General features: G+C 33.9%; 3 protein-coding genes and 1 long non-coding RNA gene across 11 annotated transcripts; 2 read left to right on the plus strand and 2 right to left on the minus strand.

Annotated features, from left to right (window-relative positions):
• Window positions 1-9: 9 nt before the first annotated feature.
• Window positions 10-921, plus strand: LOC103580727 (acyl-CoA-binding domain-containing protein 6). Its single transcript, XM_008562597.3, has one exon. The coding sequence runs from the start codon at window positions 100-102 to the stop codon at window positions 808-810; it is 711 nt and encodes a 236-aa protein (XP_008560819.1). The 5' UTR covers window positions 10-99; the 3' UTR covers window positions 811-921.
• A 1,154-nt stretch (window positions 922-2,075) lies between these two features.
• LOC103580728 (rho GTPase-activating protein 17) lies at window positions 2,076-7,728 on the minus strand. Of its 8 annotated transcripts, none has more exons than XM_008562599.3 (10): window positions 7,633-7,728; window positions 6,830-7,253; window positions 6,602-6,755; window positions 6,193-6,481; window positions 5,837-6,061; window positions 5,473-5,770; window positions 4,869-5,108; window positions 3,926-4,785; window positions 3,633-3,820; window positions 2,076-3,566 (listed from the first exon to the last, which is right to left on the minus strand). In XM_008562599.3, exons 2-10 carry the CDS (start codon window positions 6,880-6,882, stop codon window positions 3,114-3,116), a joined length of 2,760 nt encoding a protein of 919 aa, XP_008560821.1. In that variant the 5' UTR covers window positions 6,883-7,253; window positions 7,633-7,728; the 3' UTR covers window positions 2,076-3,113. The 8 variants fall into 8 exon arrangements, with proteins under 8 accessions (XP_008560821.1, XP_008560823.1, XP_008560822.1 ...); XM_008562601.2 differs by having other exon boundaries at window positions 6,830-7,186; window positions 7,633-7,696; XM_008562600.2 differs by lacking the exon at window positions 7,633-7,728 and adding an exon at window positions 7,545-7,630.
• Window positions 7,729-7,864: 136 nt separating this feature from the next.
• LOC103580731 (uncharacterized) lies at window positions 7,865-17,394 on the plus strand. Its single transcript, XM_008562609.3, has 7 exons — window positions 7,865-7,951; window positions 8,244-8,687; window positions 10,006-11,301; window positions 13,108-13,206; window positions 13,343-13,440; window positions 14,592-14,807; window positions 14,872-17,394. The coding sequence occupies exons 2-7, from the start codon at window positions 8,595-8,597 to the stop codon at window positions 16,133-16,135; spliced, it is 3,066 nt and encodes a 1,021-aa protein (XP_008560831.2). The 5' UTR covers window positions 7,865-7,951; window positions 8,244-8,594; the 3' UTR covers window positions 16,136-17,394.
• A 187-nt stretch (window positions 17,395-17,581) lies between these two features.
• On the minus strand, window positions 17,582-19,571 carry LOC103580734 (uncharacterized). The gene is made up of 3 exons (XR_008403439.1): window positions 19,427-19,571; window positions 19,226-19,352; window positions 17,582-19,134 (listed from the first exon to the last, which is right to left on the minus strand). It is a non-coding gene; the product is annotated as an uncharacterized LOC103580734 (long non-coding RNA).
• Between the last annotated feature and the right edge of the window lie 90 nt (window positions 19,572-19,661).

The following is a 19,661-nucleotide window of genomic DNA, read 5'->3' on the forward strand; positions in this document are numbered from 1 at the left end:
GTCCGCAAGTGGAATGAAAATTGATTGAGGCTCACCATTATTATTACTATTATTATAAATATTATTCACAGTTAAGTAACACGTAGACCGATCACAATCATGGCTGATGAATCCTGCGCAACTACCAGTGAACTAGAAGAAACTTTTGCTCGTGCTGCTAATCATCTTCAAACAATGGTCAGCAGTTTAGACTCTGGACAACTTTTAGCATTTTACGGTCTGTATAAACAGGCGACGGTTGGAGTTTGCGATACCGCAAGACCCAGTTGGTATCAGACACAAGCCAAATACAAATGGGAGGCGTGGAAAGCACTTGGAGACATGGGCAAAGAAGTCGCGATGAATAATTACATCAGGGCTATAACCAAACTGGATCCTGACTGGGAACAAGAGGCTAAAATAGGCTCGAAATCTTGGAATGCTGTTAGTAGTTTACTTAAAACGGACATTGAGCTTTCAGATGCTGAAAAAACTCTCCTGGACTGGGTCAAGGATGGCAATGACAAAAAAGTTTGGGAAATACTGTCCACATATTCCACGAGCTTGAATGTTCCGGGTGAGGATGGAATGATGCCGATACACTGGGCCGCCGATCGCGGTCATCTGCCTACAATCAAATGTCTTATTGAAAACGGAGCTAATGTCGACGCTCAGGACGAGGATGGCCAAACTGCTCTCCATTACGCGGCTTCCTGCGGACACGCAGACGTTGTTAAGTATTTGCTGTCCATTGGAGCCAAGTTACTGCAAGACAACGACGGGTTTACACCAAAAGATATCGCTGACAAAGATTTAATAGCCATGTTTTGATCTTAGTATTTATATATATATAAATATATATAATTAAACAAAATATACAACATTTATTACCATGTACACGAAATAATTAATAAATAAATAAAAAAAAATTGAGCATACAAATTAAAGTAAAAAACTCTAATCCCTATCAGTATCATTAATTGCTCACTTTAATTAATTAATGCTTTTTAAAATTTTCATAGAAAAAAATTATCATTAATAAATAAATATTTGTGAATTTAAATATATTTTATAAGTTATTCTCCAAAGCAATAAACTTATAGTTTAGTTGATATTGTCTTTGAACGAGTAAAGGACGATGTGTTGATCCAGTAATGGGACATTACAACTTTTAGTGAACGACTATAGGTACACAACGACCTTATTTAAAAAATTAATGATAATTACCCAAGTAGCACAGAGACAGCTTTAAGATGTCATAACGATGTCTTTTAAAAGAACAAGACTAATTTTTTGCAATTGCAATTTGTCTTCTGACTTCAGGAACATAAAATTTTATTATTGAAATCTATAATCAGCAACGCGGGTCTGATCTTCATTTAATTAGACCTCCAATACTCGATAGCTATGAGATGAAAATAAAAAAAATTTTGTCAAGTGTAGGCAATTAATTGATGATAACTGCATAGCATAAAGACAACTTTGAGAAATCAAAGTTTTCTTTTAAAAGAACGAAACTAATTTTTTTTTTTCAAAACCAAGTTTTTTAAATATAAATAAGACAGTTAGTCCTCATCGTAGGAAATTTGTCTTCTTTTTAATGTCCTCAAAAAGTTATTTCAGTTAAGAAATCGTTTAGATGAAGACTTATTTGTAATTTGCTTTTTGTCATCACTTGTGTTAAGTTTTTTAACCAGGTATTTTTTGGTGACAAATTCCTGATCTTGTCAACATTTTGATATCTTATTAATGTCAAAAAACAGGCTCAAAACTGCTATCTTATAGATGTCACAAAGCCAAGCGTATTATTTGGGTAATTATCAACATTATTCTGAAAATCAAAATTTTATTGCAATATTTAAAACTACAAAAAATAACTTAAAAAAAAAAAAAAAATGATTTTCCATGTGATTTACTAATTTCTATTAAGTGGTTTAATCTCACTCCAGTGAACAGTAATCGGGTAATGGGTCTGTTACCTCAATAATTAAACAGCCAATTAATTCATCTAAAATTTTTTATTAATCTAATCATCTCCAGAACACACTCCTCAATAAAATTTTTATTCACGTAAATAAAAAATAAACTAATAATAATAATTCGTAAAGAAACAATTTTTATTTATTTATATACAAATAAAATCCTTGAATACTCCAATAATGTTCACAGCCTAAGCTTTCCTTAGGTAAATGCGTGCTCTATTTTCGGCGTGAAATTTTAAATATCAACAAATAAAACATTTATTTTATTTATTTACTGTTGTTAATTAACTGTACGGAAATAATATTCCAAGCATAAAAAATAATTTTCTGTTATATAAAAATAATTAATTTTCTCATTGAAATGTCTTGTGAAGCAGCAACAATAGTGAAAAAACGCCGAGTAGGTATAGATTATAATATATATTAATAATAATAATAATAAATTTATGTAAGCCGCAATTATCATCGACTTAATCGAATGCGTAATAAAAAAAATACACACGCCCGTGGTAAATATGAGCGCGAGTATTTAAAAACATTAATATATTGTTATTAAAATAAACTTTTGTGTCTTCATCACAGTTACCCTATCAAATAGGTACTAATATTAATTAATTAATTAATTAATCATAACATTAATAGTAATTAATAATAATAATAATAATAATAATAATAACATAAATATAGATTTGAAATCTTCTAGCCCTACTCAGCTCAATGTAGTAAAATATCAAACATTTGTGCGGTAAAAAATTTAAAATAACAAAAAATTTGTAGTAGAGATCGGGAGCACTTTTTACGAGCATTTAATAATATAATTATTTAAATGAAATAATTTTAGTATAAAAGTATCTACGTTTTAAATATTTAGTATATTAGGCACCGATGTCTGTAGACTGGACGCCAATTTAAAAAGTCCTGATTAAAAGGAAGCCATGGCAATAGACATCGTCTATTAAAAGTATGACAATGATTATTTAAAATTGCAACGATGTCATTATTAATTTGTCACATACTTAAGTTGTAAAAATGATATTAAAATTTATTTTTAAATCTGTATTTTAAAAATACTATCTAATTATGTTTTAATATTATATATATTTATATATATGATATTTAATGATTGAATTTAATATGTATTTGGATTTAATTCTAGAGATTGGTACTCTCGTGATCGGATTTTGGTCGCGTAGTTGGCGGGGGAGGAGGCGGTGGCTGAGGTCGAGGAGGCCGTTGATGAAATCTTGGGGATACTGGCGTGTTATGATGCGGTGGTGACTTAGGAACTATCACGGTTTCAGTCTGGGTTTGGACGTCGATAATATTACCCTCAGAACGTGTCCTCGAGTGGGACTTGGTGGGCTCTGGCGGCAAGTCCGTCGGCCTCGGAGGTTTTTCCGGACGGTCGTTGGTAAATGACACTGAGGTTGGTCGACTGCCCACACTTGGACTTCTTTGCAAATTAGGAACATTTCCATTGGTCTCTGCTGATGTGATTGACGATGACGATGACGTTGAATTTACTGGATTGCTTCCACGGACTTGTATTATACTGACCTGCTGTTTGTCAACGGAATACATGTGAGTCCTCTCCAGAGTTAATGGCTATAGTTTATATAAATAGTTACTTGAATTTAAAAAATATTTATTTTGGTTTTATCTTAAACTTACTCCGACATCAGCATCCAAGTTATCATTACTCTGCCTTATATGTTGACGGATCAAGCTCGAGGGTCTAGCCAACCCAGCAGGACGTTCTGGGATAGCGGGTTTACTATTTCTGTCGGGTGTTGCGTTAACAATTACGCTGTTCCCATCGCTCTTTTTGTTACGTATTTCTACTGAGTCATCTACAATCACTTACCATAAACATATGTTAATTAAATTTACATATTACAAAGCTCTATTGATAGATAGATTAAAATTATATTTATTTATAATCATCATTATTATTATTTTTTTACCTGTATTAGATGGAATAACATTCGTTATAGTACGTGGTGCAGCAACTGGCATTTTACGTCGTTCTAAAGTTGACGTTCCTGGTTTTTCAGCAGGAACAGGACGAGATTTTTGTGCATCGATATTTTCTGAAGAATCAGCAGCTATTTTACTTTGAATTACTCCTCCAGCGTTTCCACATCCATTTCCACTTATACTACCAGTACGTGAATTAATACCTTCAAAACCAATGGGAGGATTTGGATCGGAATCATTGCGTTTATGTTCAACATCATTATCATAAACTTGAGCACGTGATTCAACATTTATCTTATCATTATTATCATTAATCACCGTCGAATCGACATTAGTAACAGCTTCAAATCCTAAAGGCGTTTTATTTATTTCGTTCTCAAGAACTTTCTCCACTTTGTCTGTTTTATTGTCAGTATGATGGGTCATCAATTCAGTATTAACTTCATGCTTTTGAGCCTTATAAGTATGACGGTTAAGTGTTGCTGTGGTTAAAGGCCGTGGCGGTTTGTCTGGAGCGGGCGGTGGTTTATCATCAACTCGTCGTTCTTGTTTATCTGGTGTACCTCCACCGCTACCAGGATTCCCAACACTTGGCGGTGTCGGAGCTGGTTTGTTTTTTCTACGCGCCGCTGGTTTTGGACTACCTTGCGGTGGACTTTCTCCTAGATCACTCAGACTACTGTTTGAAATACATCTACGCATGCCAATAACTTGTGACTCAGCACCATTGACTATTCCAATATCTAAATCACGATCGAAATCTATTTCGCCGGGAAAAAACCAGTCGGCGTAAGTTATCAGCTGCTCGACTATGAGACTAGAGTTATTAGCGGTACTCATGTTCATTCTGTTAAATTTAAATTATTTATAAAAACAAAACAATTAATTTTTCATGTTATTTTATACATAAATTTATATATATTTACTTACACCATGGTATTTATATCTTCCTGAGGACTCCAAATTAAATTAGGAGCAATGACAATAGCAATATTTTGCGGTGACATTTTATTTATATCACTGTTCTTAGTAAGAACAGCCAAAAATTTAATTAAAAACCTCAAATTTTCCAAATTTGCCGACGGAAGTTTATGAAGGACTTCCCAGAGAGCCCGTAATCTGGCGTCACTTTGACTTATTTTAGCAGCGGCCATCCATTCTGGGTATAATCTTTAAAAATAAAATAAAAATATTATTTAAACAATGACTCAGACGGCGAAAAATAATTTATTCTGTGTATCACTCAACCACTACTCAAATAAATACTATATTTATTAAATTAAATGTATACTAAAGACATAACGACATTAAATCAGTGTAAGTAAACCTCGAGGTCACATCAATTTAATATTCTCTTGGTGACAATATATCTCGACGACATAATGTAACATAATGAACCAAAACGATTACGTTTTACGGCTATTTGTTAATTCAATACCGCTGTGTTGGTTGTGTGAAAGCAGTCATCACAACATGACATTTGAATATTATAAATAAATAAATAAAAATATTAAATATTAAACTGAGTACGTACTTGAAGGTAAGAAGAGGCTCAGGTAATTCGCGTAAATATGACTTCAAAGCGCCCGCAACAACATGAGGGTCTTTGTACTCCAACGCAGTAGGCAGCGTTAAGCAACACGCGTCCAAACTTAATTTTATTCTTCTTAATTTAGACGCACCACCTGCTATCCTAAAGAGCCCCTCTTCCTCCATGCCCAGTCTCAGTAACGTCGACACGCACAATTGGATCGGTAGTGCTATTTTCCTATTCGTCACTCTCAAGTGTTCTTCCAGTGGGTAACCATACACTGGTTTCATCTCATTGTCATCTGCAATTTATTATTAAATTAACGCTGGCAAATTGAGCGGCAAATAATAAAAATTTAAAAACATACTGATGTAACTCTCTAATCCAGGTATGAGTTCTTCTAAACAATGTAAGGCACTTTCATGGTAAGCTCGTTGAAGTTTCACGTACTGTATAATTGTTTGAGCAAGTTCCGTTTCGCGGGACATCAACTGGAACATTTCGGCAGCCAATTGATCTCGGCACTGTTCCACTTTCGTCTCAGCCTCTTCAAGCTCTTCACGCAGACTGTCTACTTTGGTAGCTCCCGTTCCTAAGATAAATTAGAGAGTGAAATCTCAAGTTTAAATTTATATGCCATTTCATACTTGATAAATTTTAACTCTAACTAGTGATCATCACTTATATTATTATTTACACTAGTAATAGCAATTGGAAACGTACCTCCAGCGTTATGTTTGAAAGCCTGCTGATATCTAGTTCTTGCACTATCCATATCTAAAGTCAATCTAGCTAAATTTCTCTTGTGTTTAATGATATTGGGTACATCAGTCTCGAGAATATGGTGAAGCGGGGCGGCTACATACTGCTCGACTTTGGCTTCATGGTCTACTGTCTCGTTAGCCAACGCGACTTGGGCTCTTCCACACTCGGACAACGCGAAGCTCATCAGACCTTCCACCGCCGCGTTTTCCAACATCGTCTGTCCCAGTATGTACTCCGGGCATTTTTTCTAAACATCATTTTTACTAATCAGCATACAATAAGTCTTTATTTATATTAACGCTGACTCACTTGAAGTCACTGAATTAATTACAAACATTACTACTATCATTGTTATTTTTATACATACTAGACGTTTTTCTTTGTAAGCAGGATCCAAGACATTCGTCTGATTCGGCAAAGTCCCCAGTCTTTTACTCAGTCCAGTTAACGCGGCTCTTATTTGATCTACATGTTTGTCTGCTGCTTGTAAATCATCAGTCAGCACTTCTGTTTTTCCAGCTCTAAAAATTTATCAAAATAAATTTATAACAAATATACATATAAAAGTAAAAATAAAATATAAAAATGAACGTACCTAGAAAATGTTTGATCCGCAAGTTGTTTAACTCGAAAAAATTGTTTCTTCATTTTAAGTAAATAAAATAATTACCCAATTTCTTTATTTAAAACAAAATCACCGCCACTTTAAATAGGATTTTCTTTTCCTCGCCAATGTATTTTATGATAAATATCAAATACTATTTATAATTACGGCAAACTACAAAGTCTTGACAACTCATACATATCTAGGCCGTGTCCTTTCATAAGCATACACATAAACTCGAAGGATCTCGTTACTTGTAGACGTAGTCGTAGTCGTGATCGTGTCGCAGTGAATCCGTCATAATGCCCAGATCATGATCTCACACATTTATACACTGCTGCCGGATATCTATATATATACACGTATATGTATATAGATATATATGTCTACGTATATATGTACTGTGATAATATGCCTATAAATGAGTGAATAGTGAGGAGTAAAATAAAGAGAGATATATGTACTGTAAAGACAAGTGAGAGAGCAGTAAATAAGTTAACAGAGAACAAGAGGGCCAGATAAGCATAATCTATTTTAGTAACGTATTTTAAATTTTTTTCGTGGTATGGGTTGGATATCAACTGATATTTATTCCTATCGTATCACCAAATCTTACTCATTAGCACACTGACACAATAACTTATTTTTAAAATTAATTATTTATTATTATTTAATTATTTAATTTTAAATAAATAAAACTACAAACTTGGATAATAAAATAACTACTGCGCGCGCTGTTAATCTTGACGTATCCCACACGTATTACTTGTTACTTGTAATTTTTATTTTCTTACCAATGAGTTTTACTTTCGCTGTTTATTCCGGCAATCTTCAGAGTCTTTACAATTATAAATATATATATATATATTTTTATGGATGTATGTGTATAATAAAATGAGGCGCTGGTGTTGATGCTTCTTGACCATCAATCCCTCCAGACACTACACTGCTATACCAAGAGATAAGCGAGCTCTGATAGCTGCGGAATGTTTAGCATCAGTCGAGCTATCGTTCATTACAATCTTGCGATTTGCCGCGATATCATTTTGTATCGATATTAATATCGATACTGACCTCGACACTGGAGATCGACTTTTTTATCTATCGATTTGTGTGGGTGGGAGTTTGAATTTTAATCTGCTAACTTCAGTTTGTTATAAGTGTGAATGTAGCTGACGGACAAATTTAAAATTATAAATAAGTGGAGTAAATAATTTAAAAAATAAAATTTAAACAAAGTGGGCGTTTAAAAAATTTTTAAATTAATAAGTGCATTTTTTATAAATATTTTTTTTCTTAATTATTTACTCTATTTATTTATAATTTTAAATTTGTCTGTCTGCTACATTCACACTTGTCAGTTTGTTGCCGCCAGCTCTGCTGTTACTTTTGTTTTATTTTTCAGAAGCAGAAATAAGAGCGGGAGAGAGTAGGAAGCGAAGGAATCAACTTGATCAACTATGTGGTGGTTGCTGTTACTTATTGTTATTGTTAAAGTCTGTCTTGGAACTTGGAGAGTGGTGGACATATATAATAATACGGGTACTGGACCCAGTGGTTTTACACATGCCGCGAGTACCTTTCAAAAAGAAATACACAGCCGATTGTCAATACACACGCTAACATACGGCAACTCTTTAATGTCTTGCTGATCTAATTATTTTTTAGATTTTTTGTACCAATTGTTTTGTTTATTTTTTACCACCAGTTTTTCTGTTGCGGTTCTTTTTAATTTTTTTGACAGCGATTGACAATCATGGAGTTTGACAGAAGGTTCATCAACGTCCTGATGCTGAGCTTTGGCTTCATGCTCGTTTTCACTGCCTTCCAAACAATGGGCAATATTGAAGTACGTATTTTATTTATTTACAATATTTTTACTTGCTCACTTGTTTTTGTATGACGTCAGTCTTGTCACGTGTTAATCGATTGTCATTAACAATTAATGAAGCTTTAATAACAATAATAAAAAAAACAGCAGCTTTTTTAAACAACAAAGTTGGCGGGCATTTGAAAATTTTTAAAAGTTTGAATTAACAAAATAGAATTTTCATGAAATAAAAATAAAAAAATGCACATTTAGACAATTCAAAAATGACTACATGCATTTTTAAAAATTTTTCTATACGTAATTTAAAAATTGTCGTATATCTGCTACATTGACACCCATACAATAAGCAATAAATTATTAATTTATTTCTTAAATTCTTGTAAATCAAATATTTAATATTTTGAATAATTTATCGCTTTTAAAATAATTCCTAAAACTGCTGTAAAATATTAATCATTGATAAATTTCATGTTGCTGAGAATTATGACGTTTATAATACACGTGTCTGCCGAATTGAAGGTCACATTTTAGCACAAGCTATTTAATTTAACTTTTATCTTTTACTTTTTTTTTTATCACAACAATATTTATGCAGCATTTATACGCAACTGTCAATATATTCATAATCCCACTATAAATAAATAAATAACTATCTCTTTACTAGTTTTATTATTTTGATGACTTAATATATTTATAGCAGGAAATTGTAATCAGTCTTTTTATTGTTGAGTTAAAAAATGCTCAGTAATTTAACCAGGATAATAAAATCGCTGTGGGAGCATATATTTGTGGCGGGTAAAAATATTTAAATGTCAAATTTAAAAAAAAAAAGTTAAGCAATGGAGTACAATCTCTTTATTACATAAATAAATATATAAATAATAAGTCGCAAAAGGCAGATAAATTGTCTAGCGATTAATTAGGTCACCTAAGAGTGTATCAATAAAAATTTTATCTGCAAAAAAATATTAATTATTGTATTGTATTATTATATATTGTAAATACATAAATGCAGAGTGCGATAAACAACGAGCTAATGACCTCCTGGCATTTGGTGAAAGTAAATATTATATTAATAGAGATCAGTAGTCGAGCCCCCAAACAAGAAATAAACTTGTCGACCTTTCGCTCGTCAAATATTTGATTTTAAATCTTAACAGATATCAGAGGCATTTAAATAATCATGTAATATGTTCTTAATTTATTAGTTGCTGGCATTAAAATAAAATAAAATCGTCAATGACACGATTCTAGAATAATTACACAATAATATTAATATGTAAACTATCTGATTAATATATTATTATAATATTGATTTATTTATTTATAATTTCAGAAAACGGTCCTGGAAAGTATTAAGAATGAAGACTCTAGCTTTAGTGGGGACGGTTACACAAGTTTGGCAATTATTTACGCAGCACTTGCTGTGTGCAACTGGTTGGCGCCTTCATTTATATCAATAACTGGTCCACGAGTCGCAATATTCGTTGGATCATGTTGCTACGCATTTTTCATAGCGTCATTTTTAAGCCCAAGTGCGGAATTTCTGTACACGGCATCAGCGATTCTCGGTTTCGGTGGATCGCTGATTTGGACTGGCCATGGCCAGTACTTGACGGAGAACAGTGATTCCGAAACCATGTCACGTAATGCCGGTGTCTTCTGGGCAATCTTCCAGTCGTCATTGTTTGCTGGTAATTTATTCGTCTATTTTATGTTCACTGAGCCAACGATCGAAGGATACACGAGAAGACTTGTCTTCTGGGTGTTGACAGCCTTATCAATCGTAGGAACATCACTGCTTGCGTTCTTGAGAAGGCCGCCACTGTTGCTGTCACTTGGTGAAGCGGAAGGTGTCTCGACTGCAGATAAAGAGCTGGCTATGCCTGAACCCCAAGGACAGAAAGGATGCACTGCTGCTTGGAATGCATTCAAGGACGCCTTGAAACTTTTCGCGACACGGAAAATACTTTTGCTGTCGTTGACATTTATCTATACCGGTCTGGCACTGACATTTTTCTCGGGCGTATACTCATCGAGTATAGGATTTACCGAGGCCATGGGTGAGAAACGAAAGAGTCTCGTTGGATTATCAGGAATTTGCATTGGTATTGGTGAGGTAGTTGGTGGTGCTATCTTTGGAATGCTGGCTTCCAGAGCTGGTACCATTGGGCGATGTACCGGCTGGCCGGTCGTTGTTATCGGATTTTTCGTTACTCTTTTTGCCTACATCACGATACTTTTAAATTTGCCTAATGACTCACCATTCAGCGATACCAATCAAACGGGTTTCATTGAACCCTTGCCTGTGTTGGCAATGATTGGAAGTCTTACTCTGGGTTTCGGTGACGCCTGCTTCAATACTCAAGTCTATTCGCTTTTGGGAGTTTTGTATGCAAAGGAGAGCGCGCCCGCATTTGCGCTTTTTAAATTTTGCCAATCAGTCGCCGCAGCAATTAGCTTTGTTTACAGCAGTTACATCGGCTTGCATGCCCAATTATCTATTCTGATAGTGTCTATGGTATTTGGAACTGCGGCGTTTTGTTTCATCGAGCGCCGATATTCTAATAGAAAAATTTGTGATGATGCGGAAACTGATACCACGTTGGGTAACAGTGTAAGTGCCGATGAATAATAAAAATAAAAGCTCTCATCATATATTTAATGCAAATATATATATTTATTAAGATTGTCTCTTTTATAAGAGAGCAAGACAGCAATAATAATCAATCAGTGTAAATATTTCCCCTGATTTTAAGTATAAATATAAATTATTATATTAATTATTTTTATTATTAGTGAACCTTGATGTAGATAATTATTATTATCAAATGATGTCGAGTTTAATCAAATGAATTTTAGAAATCATGTGAATCAATAACTGTGTTATCATTTAAACAAATAATCTATAGATTAGATTGAAAAATATATGAAAATAATAATATAATGTAAATTTCAAAAATAAGTACCTGATATAAAAATTATTTTTAAAATTTTTTACATCCGTTGATCTTTTGTACTCTTTAAATTTTATTTACATCAACTCTATGTATATATTTATTATTATCGCTTGTTGTTTATGTATTATAAATATAACTTGATTATTTCTGTAATTAAAACAATAAAACGTTAATAAATTTTTGTAATTAAATAAACTTTTATTGCTTTTACTTCCCGATAAATTTTTTTTTAAATACAGTTTAAAGTAAAAATAAATACAGATTGATAGGAATTTTACTGTAATTATTTTGAAGGGCTAAAAAGTCAAGCGAAAGGTTTGAAATGTAAAACAAAAAGTATTTTGTACAGGTGAAGGACACGTACGTGGAATAAAAAGTACAATGACCGGTTTACTTTAATTTTGTTAAATACTTCCGCGTTAAATTCACAATTTATTTTATTTAAAAACCAAAAAAATGAAAAAAAAAGTCTGGATTTGCGATACTAAAGTTAGCCGACGTTTAATAATTTTTAAACTATAAATTACAAAAAAAAAAATATTTAAAAAAATTGCACCTGTAGTTTTTTTAATTTTCTACATGAGCATATTTTTAGTTTTTTTTTTTTTTGTAATTGATTTGTTAAAAAAATTCCAAAATTTTTATATGAATTAAAAAATGAGTCTTTAGATAAATGCAAAATCCATACTCGCGTTTTTTTAAATTTCATTACTTTAATTAATTAATTAATTAATTAATTTATTTATTTATTTAATTCAAATTTATAAATTGTCTCATGCCTGCTACATTTACATTAATAAATTTTGAACTGGCCATTAATTTTTTAATTCGAAAATCTGAAAGATATTTGGGTTAAAAAGTTCACTCATCAGTAAATTTAAATTTACGAAAATTTTCCCGCGCTTAATAGACCACGACGTCATCTGGCGGGAAAGATTTAAGATTCAAAAGTACGACTTGCCATTCGCGGATAATGAAAGCAAACGAAAACGATTACAAATATCATGTAAGCAGACGCGAATTAAAATCTATAAACTTGAGCTTGTCAAAGTTACAAAACAAAACATACAGTGATTATCATTGATTACAATCGTTTCCTTAATTAGTATGAAGAAAGAATATTTATAAAAGGGGAGTGACCGTTGAATAACAAAATCTCAGTACACGGAACATATAGTTGGTACCTGGGATAAAGTGATAGTATTCAAAACAGTAATTACCCACCTGACCACACATATTTAAGTCTAGTTAAATCTATATATATCTATATAATTCTAAAATGCTTGACTAATAGCAATAAAACAATAAAATTTTGTGCTAAACACAATGTGATATGTGCCGATAAATAAAATTTATTGGAGCATAATAAAAATGTCGTTATCATGGGTATTATTTAATTTGATTTTTTTACGTCAATTGTCCTCGTCGATGGATATTTCAAGACGCTCTTGGTATTCTCAAATTGCCTTTGATTAAAGATGGAGGAAAGTACCACCGATAAATTTCTATTGAGAAGACGCTCGGTTACATTGAAACCTCTTAAAGTTAAAGATGAACGAGTTGCCACTTTAAAAAAGGTAATATTATATTATTTATTGGTTATAAATTATAACTAAAATGACTAATTTTATTTTTTTATGTCAATAAATTATGACTGATTGCAGTTATTTTTATTGTTTTCTTATTTTAATTATTTATTTATTTTTTTATTAGGTAGCGGCTATTCTTAATAAATCTGAAGTGAATAGAACTCCTGAAGAATTAGAACTCTTGTCTTCCTGTGGCGATATTGTCAAAGAGGTTAATTTGAGGTATGTCATTTTAAAAATGAGTGTAAATGTAGCAGATATGTGACAATTTATGAATAATAAAAGCCAGTTTTTGAAAATCGGGTTTATATATGAGTGTGGATGTAGCAGACATCAGACAAATTTAAAACTATAAATAGAGTAAATAATTAGAAAAATAATATTTATAAAAAATGCACTTATCAGTTTGAAAATTTTTTAAATGCGCAATTTTTTTTAATTTTAATTTATTAATCATTTACTCTATTTATAATTTTAAATTTGTCTGATGTCTGCTACATTCACACTCATGTTTATTTTAAGATACTGAAGTTGGCTGACGTCTAATAATTTTCGGGGTTTTTTCAAAATGATAAATAATAAAAAAAAATCTTTAAAACAATTGCACCTACAGCTTATTACAATTTCTACACGTGCTTTTTTATAGTTTCTTTCTTTTTTTTTAATTAAATTGTTGAAAAAAAAAATCCGAAAATTATTAATTGTCTGATAACTTCAGGATCATTTTTTTAATTATCGAAAAACGCATGCTTAAACTTTTTTTTTAACAATTCATTTTTTGAAATATTTTTTTTTTGAAATTATCATTTTTAACAAAAATCAAATAATAATTAGACACTGACTAATTTTATTATCATCAAATTTTTATTTTACTCTAATTTTATGTATTAATTCAAAAATTTTAAAAATTGCCAGTTGTCAGCTACATTCACACTCATATTTAAAAAACTTTGTCAATAATTATTAACAATCAACGCAATAGTGAAAAATGTACGTAATGACTCTATTTAAATAATCAAATAAATTTTGATTTATATATTAATAAAGTACAATAAAATGTTTCAAATAATTAATTGGCTTTACAAGATCCAATAAAATTGACAGGATTATATTAAAAGTAAATATAAAATATTATCTAAGACATTTTTATTGAAGCCTGTAAAAACAATTTATATAATAATTTATCGAAGTTCATAAGAAAATGATCTTTAAAAAAAACATAATATTAATAATTTGAATTAAATTTTTTTTTATCAATTCTTATTAGCTAAGACTTAAACAAGTTTTTGAACAAAGTGCCCAATATTAAATGAATACCGACTGAATTCATTGATCAGGACACTAAAATATTTTTTTACTGTAAATATTTCCAGGCAAAAGAAAAGAGATAAAGTAAAAGCAAGACTAGAAGAAGTTGAAGATCCCGTAGACGTTTTGGAAGAAAAATGTATGAGACTGGCAGCCGCAATCAGCAGAGCAACGACGTTAACTGTTTATACGGGTGCTGGAATAAGTACGGCAGCTTCTATTCCCGATTATCGTGGCACTAATGGCGTCTGGACACGCATGCAACAGGGTAAAGACATCGGGTAAGTATTAGAATTTCCATTAGCGCAATAATAAGATTTTAAATAATAATTATTTTTGCTACAGGAATCATGATCTCAGTTTGGCGGAACCAACAGTCACACATATGGCGTTGTATGCACTATACAAAGCCAATATTCTTAAGTATATAGTATCGCAAAATTGTGATGGACTTCATCTACGCAGTGGTATACCACGAACATCATTATCTGAAGTTCATGGGAATATGTACGTGGAGGTATGTCGGAATTGTAAACCGTCACGTGAGTACTGGCGACTCTTTGATGTGACGGAAAAAACGGCGAGATATTCACACGGCACTGGCAGGATGTGTCATAAATGTAATTCTGTTCTGCAAGATTCGATAGTGCATTTTGGTGAGAGGGGTAATTTACCGTGGCCGATAAACTGGAATGGTGCTAGTCGGGCGTCTAAACAAGCTGACGTAATACTGTGTCTTGGTTCAAGTCTCAAGGTATTAAAAAAATATCCGTGGCTGTGGCAAATGGACAGGCCGGTACACAAACGAGGCTCACTATATATTGTCAATCTCCAGTGGACTCCTAAAGATGAGAATGCTACGCTTAAGATAAATGGACGTTGTGACGATGTTATGACAAGGGTTATGAACCACTTAGGATTAGAAATTCCACAATACAATAGGTCAAAAGATCCAATCTTTTACCATGCTATAAGACTGCAACCCAATGAGCTTAGCACGACATCACAACCGTGTTTAGAAGAGCCTCCAGTAGCTTTAAGTTGTAGTGATAAGTCTTTGGAAGTAAATGAAGATGCGGACGAGATTATAAGTTCACATAAAGATAAAAATAAAGATAAAGATGATGATGATGATGATGATGATGATGATGAAGATGAAACAATACCAAAAACGGAAGAAGACTGCACATCGCCGATTGGACTTGCTGAACAATTAACCGCCTACTCGGCGCCATTTTTCACAGCATTACCATTCCTATCCATGGGCTTGCCATTTCCCTCGATGTTTTTCTATCCTCAGATGACGCCATTGCTTTACTATCCGTTCATACAGCCGGCGACGCTGAAGCAGGAAAAAATAAAAGAGCCTGAACCCAAACCAGCGTGTGGGTTTTGTATGGAGAACGAGCGCTCGCCAGTTTGTCTATTTTACCAGCTCGACGGCAACGACCAAGTGCCAAGCGAAGTCGCCGCTATCGATACTGAAAATGAAAGCAATATCGAACAAATAATAACTGAAACTGATGACGCTTCAGCTCCCGCTGCGACCGCTAAAAATCCCGGGTGGTTTGGCAAAGGCTACCGCAAGGGATTACGTAAGAAACGGTAGCATCGGCTTATCTCAGCATCGTGATTGATATTTCACGCTAAAATAATCGTAGACAGCATGAATATCAAACGAGGAATAACTCCCCATCCATAAGTAATCTCCTTATCAACAAACGCAAGAAGTGCTGGTCTATTAGGACGCACTAATTCCATTATCAAACTCATCTCCAAGTTGATTTAATCTCCGCGTATAAATTATTTTCAATTATCGCGAGAAACCTGTTGTGTTATTATTTTATTAAGTATTATCAGCATTATTTATTTATACTATACATGTTCATATACATTATTATTGTAACAATAATAATAATAACTAACTCGTAAATAAAATTTATCGAGCAAGTTTCTCATACATCTATATTAATAAATATAATAATAATAACAATATAACATATATTTGTATACACATTTGTGACTGCTGAGACTGAGGGTTTCTGCGCATGAGGTGTATCCAATAACCTAAAGTGTGGGATCAAATATATGTGTATAATATATATGTATTATGTGAATTTTCCCAACTAAGCAATTTCTCTCGTTCCACCCGTCTCCGTCATTTGTTACAGAGTTGAGAGAAGATCCAATCGAGGTGATCAGCGCATCATATCATGTCCTCGTCATCGTGATCTTGGTACTCTGATTGCCCTCTGCGTCTGAAAGGAGATCCAGCAGCAGTGTGGATGGATCTTGATGATGTGGAGTAAAATTGTATATAATAGCGGGGCATAGTAGTGGAGGTACTACTACTTTGACCGGGAAAGTTTTCTGCAAAATGGCGCATACGTGGTGGCAGTGGGTAGATGAGTGGGAGCCCGGGTGCCGCGACAGGCTGCGAGACCACCAGCAGTGCCAGTGCCAGTACACAATCGATATTCCGTAAGTCAGAGGGGGTGCTGAATAAAGAGAGACTCGGTGGCAAGGGGAGAGAAGCGAGAAAATGAGCTAGTGTATGTACGTATACGAGGGAGCGCATAGTCAAAGAAAGTTAGAGAAAGAGAGACCTAGTCGCGACGTTTGTGGCCGCGGACGTGTCTCCTGTGTGGCTCATTTTTATCTTTCGTACACCATTTAATAGTCTCCCCAGTTTTTAGTTATTTTTATTTTGTTTTTCCTTTTGTTATTTTATTTATTTAAGTTTTGATAGCGAGTGTAATTTATAATTTTTGAGTCAACGTCAACAATATTGCTGGTAAGCTGGTGCGGTTAGATGCGCGTTGTTCAGTTACAGTACAAGTACAACAACACAACAACGAGCCTCGTTGTTTGTACAAGTCCATAGTCCAGTTCAGTTGGTGTAGAGGTTTGTCCAGCAACTGTTGGTGGCAATTCGACGATCACGACGTCCTACCGAAGAAGGAAGACCGCACGGATGACCCCGGTGTTGTTGTACGCGCCAGACCTCGTGCTGCTGCTGCTACTGCTGCTGCAGCTTTTATAAATACCGGTGAGTGAACGACGTACTACCTCGTAGTAGTGACTGCACACTAGACTAGAGAATGAGAAAACAGGGATGCCGATTGTAGTAGAATTTACGAGAGAGTAAATAGGAGGAGAGCTAAGAGTAAGGGAGTAGTAGAGAAAGCTAAATAGAAAGAAAGTAATAAAGAGTGTGTATGTGTCTGAGTGTGTGCGTTCATGAGAAGGTGGACGTTGAGAATTGGAGAAAGGCCGAGTGGGAGGTGTAGGAGGAAAAACCGCGGTCTGTTGCTATGGTGACACCCCTTACTCTACAGCATCGGGCGTGCTGCCATGGGTACACGCTCCAAGCTGTTGATACTTGACTGCAACCTACCCCGCGAGGGACCCGGAATGGCTACAAAGCTCTGACTTTAACGACAACTGTCGACAGTCAACAAGGGTGCGCACCCATCACCGCGATGAACCTCCTCGATGTAGTTACACCTGGCCAAGGACACTCTTTACTCATATTTTTATCTTTTTTCTACTCCGTTCTGTTTACTTTTTTTTGTCAATTTCCATCTGAGGGCTCTGACACTCGTGCTACCTTTTCACTCATTTATTTATTTTTTTTTTTGTTTTTATCGCGTTTGACTGCGAAAACGACTTGTAATTAACGCCTCATTATTTATTCTTGTGAATGAGAGGATAGGAGGCTGGATAGCAAACAGAATACAAGTACGGAAGTCTTTGCTGTTGTCATATGCATGATGTATGTGATGTAGACAAGAGGACAGGGGACGTATAACAATATTAAAAAAATAAAGTGAAAGAGGATTAACCAATTGACGTCTATCAGGGGTTGAACAAAGTGCATTTGAGTTGCGATATATCACTGGTTAATAGCATCACAAAGCTCGTACGAGTCCTGGTTTGGTCTTTCAGTGGTCACGTTTAAACAAGCCCCGACTCAGTCGCTCTCTTACTAAACACCAGATCAACATCGCTCGTGTTCTCTCTTCTGCTGGCTTAAAACACGCTCGTAATTGATGTTAATTAGAGCTATTGTACCAAAGCCCCAACATCCAATCAGCCAATACAACTAACGTCGCGTTCCTCGTACATACAATTTCTCTATTTGTCTCGGCAAATTATTTATAAAGATTTCGCGGCCTGCTTTTCATCTCAGCTAATTTTTCAGCGCTGCTTTATACGCCTGTTTATTATCATCATTATTATTATCATTAGTATTTGTTTTCTCTCTTATAAAAATATTTATTTGAAATAAAAAATAATTTTTCACTCTGATCCATTTAATTCTATCGGATTGGTAATACAACATACAATACTCACTGCACTTTACGTACGTTTTTATCTAGTCTTCACACCGGTTTGCCTTATCTAATCTCTCCCCAGTATTTGTTTTCCCGCCACTATCTCGTTCAAACGTATCGCCAGGAGGCCATCGCGATCAGAGGGGAATTCAACTCACACGTTTACAATTCGAGCCACACATCATACCACACACACATTGCAAAAATTACCCATACCCACACACTGACAATGTGCCCGCCGGATTCGACCTTCACGCCTAAAGTTGTTGGACTATAAAAGTATAAAGATATTAAAATAATCCAGGTGTCAAGATAAAACCACTTGACAATTCATACCATATAAAAATATAAATAATACTCACATTCCCTCCAATCCACATCTACCTGTCCCACGGCAATCATCTAGACCACAGCTAAATATTTTCTGGCATTCGTACTCTATTTATAAATAGATAACATCTTTTTCCCGTTCATGGATTTTATATTTTCCTGTATCAGCAAAAATATCAGTACGAAAAACCACTTGAATAATAAAAGAAATATAGTTTTTTTTTTTTTTTTACCATAGGTTGATTTCTTTGTGTTGCGCGCGTGTGGAAACCGGTGGTCGTACCGAGCATTCGCGTCGTCATCATAAAGTAGTGGGGTTCCGTAGTATACGTAGTTACGCTCGGTTATACATACATACATATATCACAAATATATACTTATATATTTGTATGAAAAAGATATTAAGTGGGGATACGCACGACGGCGTCGGACAATGGACCCGCCCGAGCGCTCTGGTGGCGTTTCGCG

Source organism: Microplitis demolitor, chromosome 3 (genome assembly GCF_026212275.2).
Source record: "Microplitis demolitor isolate Queensland-Clemson2020A chromosome 3, iyMicDemo2.1a, whole genome shotgun sequence".
Classification (NCBI taxonomy): domain Eukaryota; kingdom Metazoa; phylum Arthropoda; class Insecta; order Hymenoptera; family Braconidae; genus Microplitis; species Microplitis demolitor.